General features: G+C 60.8%; 1 protein-coding gene and 2 non-coding genes across 3 annotated transcripts; 1 reads left to right on the forward strand and 2 right to left on the reverse strand.

Moving 5' to 3' along the window:
* Positions 1-1374: 1374 nt before the first annotated feature.
* Positions 1375-1458, reverse strand: Trnal-cag. Its single transcript has one exon. It is a non-coding gene; the product is annotated as a tRNA-Leu (tRNA).
* A 674-nt stretch (positions 1459-2132) lies between these two features.
* LOC117644667 lies at positions 2133-4868 on the forward strand (the record flags this gene model as incomplete). The annotated part of the gene is made up of 6 exons (XM_034384279.1): positions 2133-2258; positions 2499-2623; positions 2849-3094; positions 3386-3521; positions 4025-4154; positions 4598-4868. Coding segments are annotated over 6 exons (849 nt in total), but the record flags the coding sequence as incomplete, so codon positions are not given.
* On the reverse strand, positions 4263-4334 carry Trnae-cuc. Its single transcript has one exon. It is a non-coding gene; the product is annotated as a tRNA-Glu (tRNA).
* Positions 4869-10057: the final 5189 nt, after the last annotated feature.

Below are 10057 nucleotides of genomic sequence, written 5' to 3' on the forward strand. Positions count from 1 at the left end.
TGGCCTGGCGTGGCCTGGTGGTCCCATCCGGTGGCCGGGGACGCGGAAAACTCGTTTTCCCGCTCACCAGCTTTCAAATTGGTCCATGATTAGGTTCCGCGGCCTGGCTCTGCACAGTGGGCCAGAAGACCGGTGGAGGCGGCCAAAACTCTGGACGCGCTTTGAGCTCCAGAGTCGCTAAATGTGCCTCGAACCGAACGTGTGACCCCACCAATGGATTGCTCTCCCGACGAGGAATGTGGGGTCACATGTTCGGTTCGAGGCCTTTTTAGCGACTCGGGAGCTCAAAACGCGTTTAGAGTTTTGGCCGCCTCCACCGGTCTTCTGGCCCACTGTGCTCCTGCCTCAGTGGGTCGAGCCAGTTGAGCCCAGCCGGGGCTGCAGTGCACGGGGTGACAGTGCCGATGCGTGGGCGTGTTGCTGGTTGACTAGGACGTCAAACTTAAAACGCACCCCCATCGTAGGCTCGCAGGCGGTAAACTCCGGAGACAGCGGTGGTAAATTTCCCCCCCAAAAATAGCTCTCCGGGGATGTTTTGCTCTTTTTTTCCGTTCCGCGCGACACCCCGGCGCGTTTTCACCCTCCACTGGTCCGCTGGGTCGCAGCTGCCCTTATCAACGCGCGCCGCGTCGCAGCCTCGGGCCTGGGGCCTGGGGCCGCCTCCGGAGTGGAACCAGTGGAACGCGGAGGGAGGCAGTCCGGGGGGTGCGGGCGGCGCCTGCCTCCGTCACCCCCATTCGCTAGCCGCGAGAGCGACGGAGACGGAAGACACCGAGTCGACGTGGAGCACCGCGACGCAGTATACGCGACCGCCGCCGTGCGGTCCACGGGCCACGGCCAGTAGATTGATTCCGAGAGTCGTCGCTCTGTGTCTCTCGCACCCGCAAGTGACGCCCCATGAGAGTGAGAGAGACAGAGCGACGACAGCTGCGCCCCGCCCGGCCCGGCGCTTCCGTGGACCACTTGTGGCTGCGCGGCGGGCCGGCGGGCCTTCCCTCCCCGTCGCCACCCCGGCCACCCCGTCAGGGTCGCCGAGGGGTTGCGGCGCTGCTGTGCTGCTGCGACGTCCCACACAGTCGCGCTCCAGCTGCCCAGGCGCCGCCCACGCCCTGCTGTCCTGCTTCAGGGGGTGCTTGGAGGACTTGAGCCACCTCGTGCAGCCTGGGTCCTGCTGCGGTCATCCCCGCTTATTTCGTCCTGAAAGACTTCTCGAGACTGGTCAACAACTCGTGGGTACGTAGCACGTCGTCAGTTGCAAAAATGACAAAGTTTGTAACTTGAAAATGCTACGAGCGCACCTCCAAGCGAACTGCCACGTGTCGTAGACTATGTGCGTTGAGAGAATTCGCAAACAGCCGTACAGATAAAAGTGTCTGTCAGAAGTGGGATTCGAACCCACGCCCACAGAAGTGGACTGCGACCTGAACGCAGCGCCTTAGACCGCTCGGCCATCCTGACAACTGACAGAGAACGGCGTTGCCGAGGATAATGCCCCGAGCACCGCGTCGAGCCGCCGCGGCCGCGGGAGCTTGTCGTGGCGGCCGACAGATGGTGCGAGCGGCAGACTGGCACACTGCCGGCAGTGCGGCGACGTGTGCATCTGCAGACCGGCGGCCGCGGGGCCGAACCGATCAGGACCGCGGCCAAAATTCTAGACGCGTTTTGAGCTCCAGAGTCGCTAAATGGGACTCGAACCGAACGTGTGACCCCACCAATGGATTGCTCTCCGAACGAGGAATCCATTGGTGGGGTCACACGGTCGGTTCGAGTCCTGTGAAGCGACTCCGGAGCTCAAAACGCGTCTAAAATTTTGGGCACCTCCACCGGCCTTCTAGGCCACTGTACGACGACGACGGTGCCCGAACAAATGCCGCAAGTGAGAGGAATGTCGATGTCTAGGTTCGCGGGCCGCGCCTCCAGGCTTGCCTCCAGGAGGCCGTCAAGGCCGTGCCGCCGGCCCGGCCATGGACGCCGCCGCCCTCCGCCTCCGCCACATCCTGAGCCGCGCCGACGCCGTGGTTCTGAAGGCCGACCTGGCGCGCCTCTCCTCCGTCCGCGGCCTCCTCCAGGACGACGTCAAGGCCGCCAAGACCCTCACGCCGCACGACGGGGCCGCGCGGCTGCGCGACGCCCTGCTCGGCGTGCTCCGCAGCGTGGCCAAGGCGCGCGCCCGCGTCGCGTGCGTCGTGCTGCTGGCGGCGGCCGCGTGCGTGCTGTACGGCTGGCTGTGGTGGTGGCCCGGCCACCGCAACCGCCAGGTCGGTATCGTTGGAGGCAGCGCCGCTGACAACAGGGACAGCCGGCGGTCAAAACTCTAACACGCGTTTTGACCTCCAGAGTCGCTAAACAGGCCTCGGGCCGAGCGTGTGACCCCACCAATGGATTCCTCGTTCGAAGTGCAATCCATTGGTGGGATCACACGGTCGGTTCGAGTCCTGTTTGACAACTCTGGAGCTCTGCACGCGTCTAGAGTTTTGACCGCGTGGTCCACTGTGCAGTGCCTGTGGGAAGTGCCGGACTCGCTGACGCTGCTCACGCGCCCGCCCGTGGACTGCACCATCTGCAGAGACGTCTCCCAGGTGGACCACGTCAAGGCCATCACCCCGCAGGAGTTCGAGGACAGGTGACTTCTCGTGCCGTTACAGGGGCGGTCAAAATCACGGACGCGTATTGAGCTCCAGAGTCACTAAACAGGACTCGAACCGAGCGTGTGACCCCCCCACGAATAGATTCCTCGTTCGGAGAGCAATCCATTGGCGGGGTCACACGTTCGGTTCGAGTCCCATTTAGCGACTCTGGAGCTCAAAACGCGGCTGGAGTTTTGGCCGTCTAACTTTGGGATCGGCAGGTACGCCTACACGGCCAGGCCCGTCGTCATCCAGGACGCCATGCTCAACTGGACGGCGCCGACCGCGTTCTCGTTCGACTACCTGAAGGGCATCTACGAGGAGTCGCTGGCGGCGCCGGACTCGGTGCAGGACCGCTGCCAGTTCTTCCCCTACAGCACGGACTTCCGCAGCCTGCGCGAGGTCTTCCAGATGGACGCGGACCGCGCCGCCATGCGGCCCGGCGCCAAGCCCTGGTACATCGGCTGGTGAGGCAGGACACCGCAGGGCACAGTGGATTTGCCAGAAGAACGGTGGAGGCGGCCAAAATCCCGGACGCGTTTTGAGCTCCAGAGTCGCTAAGTGGGACTCGAACCGAACGTGTGACCCCACCAATGGATTCCTCGTCCGGAGAGCAGTCCATTGGTGGGGTCACACGTTCGGTTCGAGTCCCATTCAGCGACTCTGGAGCTCAAAACGCGTCTAGGGTTTTGGCCGCCTCCACCGGTCTTGCGACGCTGCAGGCGAGGGTGGCTGCTGCTTGACTTTGCCTTCTGCAGGAGCAACTGCGACGAGAAGGTGGCCCGCCTGCTGCGCGCGCACTACGGCCGCCCCTACTTCCTGCCCAGCCTGTCCGAGAACAAGAACGTGGACTGGATCTTCATGGGCAGCAGCGGCTTCGGCGCGCAGATGCACGTGAGTAGCACGCCGCTGGTGCACGGTGGGCCGGAAGACCGGTGGAGGCGGCCAAAACTCTAGACTCGTTAGCTTCAGAGTCGCTGAACAGGACTCGAACCGAGCGTGTGACCCGAGCAACGGATTCCTCGTGCGGAGAGCAATCCATTGGTGGGGTCACACGTTCGGTTCGAGTCCTATTTAGCGAATGAGGAGCTCAACACGCGTCCGGGATTTTGGCCGCCTCCGCCGATCTTCTGGCCCACTGTGGGGTGGTGTGACTCACCTTCTCGGCCGCCTGCGAGGTAGGCACCAGGCACTCGCTCGACCGCGCGGCGTGGCGGGCCTGCCTACCCCGCGCATTGCAGGCGCTTGGCCCTCTGGCGCGCTGCTCCACGCCAAGCAGGCCGAGCTCGTGCCCGGCCTAGGCCCCGCCCCCGCAAGGGCGGGTCCAGGGACAGGTGTGATGTGGCGATGTGACGTGGATGTGACGTGGATGTGACGCGGCTGTGACTGTTGGCCAGGTGGACAACGTGAGGCACCCTTCGTGGCAGGCCCAGCTGCGCGGCGCCAAGCTGTGGTCGCTGCAGCCGCCCCCGGAGTGCCTGTACGAGTGCCAGGCCTTTTCAGTGGTCGTGCAGCCGGGAGAGATCAGTGAGTATTTGCTCCTCTGCCGTATTCGACTTGTTTTCGGTTTGAGAAAAAAAAACAGAATGCAAAGTAAATAAGTTTCAAGAAATTAGGCCGCTTCAAAAAAAATAGTTCCGATACCGGGAATCGAACCCGAGCCTCCTGGGTGAGAGCCAGGTATCCTAGCCACTAGACCATATCGGATTGGTGGAGGGAGGGGCTCCGAGTAGCCGTCCGGTCTGCCGCGGCGCCTCGGGCCGAGGCCCAGAAATAAGACAGTGAAAGTCCCTCCCCCCTCCCCGCCCCACCGAACGGGTCGCTGAGTCAGCGCAGTGTCGCCGCAAGAGTGTTTTGTTTTTGTTTGAGTGAAGAATCAGCTCTCTTCGCCTTTCGGCCGCGAAACGAACGTCAAACCGAAGCAAATAAATTATTAACTCCTTTTTTTGCTGTCTTTTTGTGCCATTCAGTTGTGCTGGACACGAACCAGTGGTACCACTCGACCAAGATCGTCTCGGAAGACATCAGCATCACCATAGGGGCGGAGTACGACTGAGTTTTGCCCAAGTATTAGTTTATTTATTAGTTTTGTTAACTGGCCCGCCGGTTGGAAGTAGCGCACTACATTTTGCTTCGAACTTGCACAGGCGTGTGTGTTTGACCCGCAGAAAATAGAGTCTAGTTACTATGGTTACGCGACTTGAAATTACTAAATAAAAGACACTGTTTGTTTTATTCCAACGTTTTGTATTTTTAAGTTGTTTTTGTTTTTTGGCTGGGGCGAGGGGAGTTTGTTTTGGAATCTCTTCTGAAAGTCCCTCTCGTTAGTTTCCTTGGGTTTTCCCTGCCGGCCCACTGTGGGCCGGCCGCAACCACACCACCACGCGGCCAGCGTTCCCAAGTTGGCCATCCTGATTGATTGTCTATTGGATGGCGGCGGCGCGGCGTTTGTGTGCGTTTCTGTTTCTTCCGAAAACAGCGGCCTTCCTCCCCTAGGTCCGCTCGGTCGAAACGGACACCACCGCGACGCCACGGACCACAGGGCATTGCTTTGCGAGCGTTCCGAACGCGCCCGCATCATTTCTTCATTCCGACCGCGGCCTGTCGTCTGTCTCTCTCGCACTCACGGGGCGTCCCGCACAGGTGCGAGAGAGACAGAGCGACGCGCTCGATGCCGGCCGCGTTGGCAAAACACCGCAAAACACGCGGCGACGTTCGGGACGCGCTGCTCGGCTTCACTTAGGATTCCCCTGATGCGTGTCCCCTCCGCGGACTGCTCCCGAGAACCGTCGCTCTGTCTCTTTCGCACCCACGGGGCGTCCCGTACGGGTGCGAGAGAGACAGAGCGACGACTCTCGGAATCAGTCTGCTGGCGTGCCGTCCGCGGTCGAGAGGGACATTACAAAGTCACGTCCAGAGACGGACAGAGAGGTGTGGCGGTGGCAGCACCGCGCCACCTCGAGGGAACTGCACGGAACGCCTGCGAGTAAGGCAACCCAACGCACTCGGCGGCACAGTGGTGGTGGCGGTCAAAACTCGAGACGCGTTTTGAGCTCCAGAGTCGCCAAACAAGCCTCGAACCGAACGTGTGACCCCACCAATGGATTCCTCGTTCAGAGAGCAATCCATTGGTGGGGTCACACGTTCGGTTCGCGTCCCGTTTAGCGGCTCTGCAGCTCATAATGCTTCTGGAGTTTTGGCCGCCTCCACCGGTCTTCTGGCCCACTGTGCGTGCGGCTCGGCTTGGCTTGGCTTGGCCAACCCCAACGACGGCATTCTCGGAACGTTTACCCGCACTCGCTGCCGCCGTGCCGCCATTCAACACCGAGTTAAGAGCATCGTCGGTCGGCAAGAGAGGATTGTTCCCTGATGTAATCACGGCCTATAAATGGACAGGCTAAAACCGTTGCGCTGTACTTATCGGCGACAAAAGAAATGCCGATCCGATAACACGCGCCACGCACACGCGGCCAGCGGAGCACCGCCGGTGATGTCTTCAGCGAAAGTGTTGCGCAAAGTGCAATTTGTGACCCCACCAATGGATTCCTCGTTCGGAGAGCAATTCATTGGTGGGGTCACACGTTTGGTTCGAGTTCTATTTAGCGGCTCTAGAGCTCAAAACGCGTCTAGAGTTTTGTCCGCCTCCACCCACTGTGCGTCGTCAAATGGGTGCGTACCGAAGGGAGGCGACGGTGGCGCCGCACGCGCGGCGGCCGAACCGCGAACCACGCGGAACCGGGCCAAAGTTTGCCAAAACACTGTTTCGGCTTGGCGCCGCTTGGCGCGCTTCGCGGGCCAAAGTGTACCAGTGTGGAGCTCTGCGCCGCCTCGTCGCTCCGTCTCTCTCGCACCAGGACGGGTCGCCCCGCGAGTGCGAGAGAGACGGGGCGACGAGGAAAACGACGCGGTGCTGGTCGTTTCCGATTGGCCGCGCCCTGCCGCGCGGATTCGGAAGGTCGCGTGGCAAAGCGGCAAAGCGGCAAAGCCGGGCACAGCGGCACGGCGGCAAAACAGTGCGCCGCGTCGCACAGTGGGCCAGAAGACCGATGGAGGCGGCCAAAACTCCAGACGCGTTTTGAGCTCCAGAGTCGCTAAGCAGGACTCGAACCGAACGTGTGACCCCACCAATGGATTGCTCTCCGAACGAGGAATCCATTGATGGGGTCACACGTTCGGTTCGAGTCCTGTTTAGCGACTCTGGAGCTCAAAACGCGTCTAGAGTTTTGGCCGCCTCTACCGGTCTTCTGGCCCACTGTGCGTCGGCTGCCTAGGCTGCCTCCGGGACCGACGGCCGTTCGATCCCCTTCCCCAGTGCTGCCACGTAAGCAGGCCAAAACTCCCTCCATCCACCGGTGGGGAAAGGGTTGCCAACCTCAGCCTGCGCTGCCTACCGGGCAACTTCTTGATAACGAAGCAAATATGTTGCCTGGTAGGCGGGCTGAGGTTGGCAACCCTTTCGACACTGGTGCATTGTGGGAATTTCGGCCTGTTTGTGTGGCAGCACTGTCTGCGACGCCGCGGCGTAATTCGGGGCCACTTCCGGACTTCCGGAGCCCCGAACGACCAGTCGGCCGGCCGGCCAGCGGGGCCGCACTTCGCAGCAAACCGATTCCGAGAGTCGTTGTTCGTCGCTCTGTCTCTCTCGCACTCGTGGGGCGTCCAGAGAGAGAGAGAGAGAGACAGACAGAGAGAGAGAGAGAGAGAGAGAGAGAGAGAGAGAGAGAGAGAGAGAGAGAGAGAGAGAGAGAGAGAGAGAGAGAGAGAGACGGTGACTCACCACGTCGCGACGCCGCGACGGGGCGCAGGTTAAACAGACCGTTTTCCGGAAGGAAATTAGCAGAAGGCGTCCGGAAGTGCGCAAAAGCGACGGAAGGTGCCACGGTGCCACGGTGTCGCGGTGGTGCGGGGCAAAGAGGCGGTAAAAAGCGGCTTCTAGTCGGGAGGTAACTGGGTCGCTGCCCGCTCGATTGGATGCAGACTTGCTCATTGCCGGGTACACTGCCTTGCAGCGACAGTGCCGCAAGTGTGCCGTGTCGTCGGTGATAGCGCTATCGGTGCAGAGCGCTTGGAGGGAGAAGGGTGGAGAAGGGTTGACGAGTTGACTCAACAACACTGCTGCTACCCCACCCGCAAGACTCGAGACCCCGCCACACAGTGCGCCAGAAGGCCGGTGGAGGCGACCAAAACTCTAGACGCGTTTTGAGCTCCAGAGTCGCTAAATGGGACTCGAACCGAACGTGCAACCCCACCAATGGATTGCTCTCCGAACGAGGAATCCATTGGTGGGGTCACACGTTCGGTTCGAGTCCCATTTAGCGACTCTGAAGCTCAAAACGCGTTTAGAGTTTTGTCCGCCTCCACCGGTCTTCTGGCCCACTGTGCGCTACAGCCTTCTGCAGGCACTCCGCGCGCGGGGTATTGACACGCGGATTCCGAACAGCGCTTTCGTCGCTCTGTCTCTCTCGCACTCGCGGGGCGTCCGTCGCGTCGCGCTGCTGGTCAATGAAGGTGGGGCGACGCGGCGCCATTGACCGGCCCACTGGTCGGCTGTCTCTCTCGCACGGGACGCCCCGTGAGTGCGAGAGAGACAGAACGACGAAAACGACTCTCAGTCCGCAGCCGGCGGTTCAATGTCACCGTGGCGTCACCCTGGCTGCCCTGGCTCCAGACTCGCGGCACGCGACCGCCGACCTGCTGATCGTTTGGACGCCCTCTCTCTCTCTCTCTCTCTCTCTCTCTCTCTCTCGCACCCACGGGAGAACGGGTGCGAGAGAGACGGAGCGACGAAACGAACTCGCCCGACCAGCGGTCACCGGTCACACCTCGAGCAGCCTGCCGAACCATTCAGAAGAGCGGTCTCTCTCGCACCTCATGGAGGACCCCGCGAGTGCGACAGAGACAGAGCGACTCTTCGACAAGTGAATCCTTGGCGCCGCTATGCAGGTGTGGGCTGGGCAGTCCACTGTGGGCCCGGCAGGCGAAAGTCGATAGGACACGCGCGAGACGATGCAAATTTAAAAGCAGTCGACGGTGTGACACATCTGCAACCCAGTCAGATGTTTCCTTTTTTTCGGTTGGTAGTAGTACCCACAGAGGCAGTGCTGGCAACCGCACTGCTGTACCTGCTTGCAGTGGCATCCTCGATCTACCTCATCAAATCGAATACACTGTTAACGTTCAAAATCAAAAAATAAAACAACCTGCACCTATTTTTTTTTCAAACTTTCCGTTAGGAATTTTGGAGCAGCTTCTGCCGTGTCCTCTCTCTGTCTCTTCGACCTGTCAGTCCTTTGCCAGGTGAGCTTGGACGAAGAGGACGAGGAGGACGAAGAGGACGAAGCTGTTCAAGGACACCTGGCCAAGGCCGGCGGTTGGGGAAACTGGGAGGACTTTTATGCAGCCGATCCGAGAGCTTAGGTAGAAAAGGCGGATCGGAAAGGGGCCCCCAGAGGGGAGGGGGGGCTATGTCGGCACGGGATGCAACAAAAAAGGAGCCCGCCACTTTTCTACACTGTCTTTATAAAACAGCTGACAAGCGAAAAGAGTCCGCCAATTTTGTACACTGTTATACTAAAACCTGCTGCCGCCGCGCTCTGGTCCGGGGGCGTCACACAGTGGGCCAGAAGACCAGGTGGAGGCGGTCAAAATTCTAGACGCGTTTTGAGCTCCAGTGTCACTAAATGGGACTCGAACCGAACGTGTGACCCCACCAATGGATTGCTCTCCGAACGAGGAATCCATTGGTGGGGTCACACGTTCGGTTTGAGGTCTGTTTAGCGACGCTGGAGCTCAAAACGCATCTAGAGTTTTGGCCGCCTCCACCGGCCTTCTGGCCCGCTGTGCGTGTGTTGTTGTGAGTCCGTTCCATTCCACGCCACTGGGCGCGTTGACCGTCGAATCAATGCTGGGTCAGACGGGCGCCAGACGACGGAAATAATCTGATAGGGAATTGGAGCTTTCGGGGTGGTTTCGGAGTTTCGGGGAAAGGAACCGGTTTCCGCGTGTTTGTCTCGACCGGGGCTGGAATCGCTGCAGGTGGGGGAGGGGGGGGGAGGGGAGGGGGAGTGGGCCAAAAAGGTGGCAAAGTCGGCGGGCCGAGGCGGCGCGGTGCTTCCGTCCTCGTCGTACGGCCGGAAGACGGGAGGTGTGAGTGTGTGTGTGTGGGGGGGGGGGAATGTAAACAGTGGGGGCCGGGCAGCGCGTGGCTGCGGTTATTGGCCGGCTTTGGCGGGAAGCGGCTACTACGATTTACTCGCTGGGTGGATAGGCAACCCTTTCGACTCTGGTACACCGTGGGAATAAGGACACGCTGATTGGGTGTTCGGGTCAGGTTCAGGCCGACGCGTTGTCCTGGAGGATAAGTGCTCGCTGATGTGAGCTACCCCCCCCCCGCTCTGTTTTCGGCGTTGACAGTGTACGGGTGGCTGCGT

This window comes from Thrips palmi, unplaced genomic scaffold (genome assembly GCF_012932325.1).
Source record: "Thrips palmi isolate BJ-2018 unplaced genomic scaffold, TpBJ-2018v1 HiC_scaffold_18, whole genome shotgun sequence".
NCBI classification, from domain to species: Eukaryota; Metazoa; Arthropoda; class Insecta; order Thysanoptera; family Thripidae; genus Thrips; species Thrips palmi.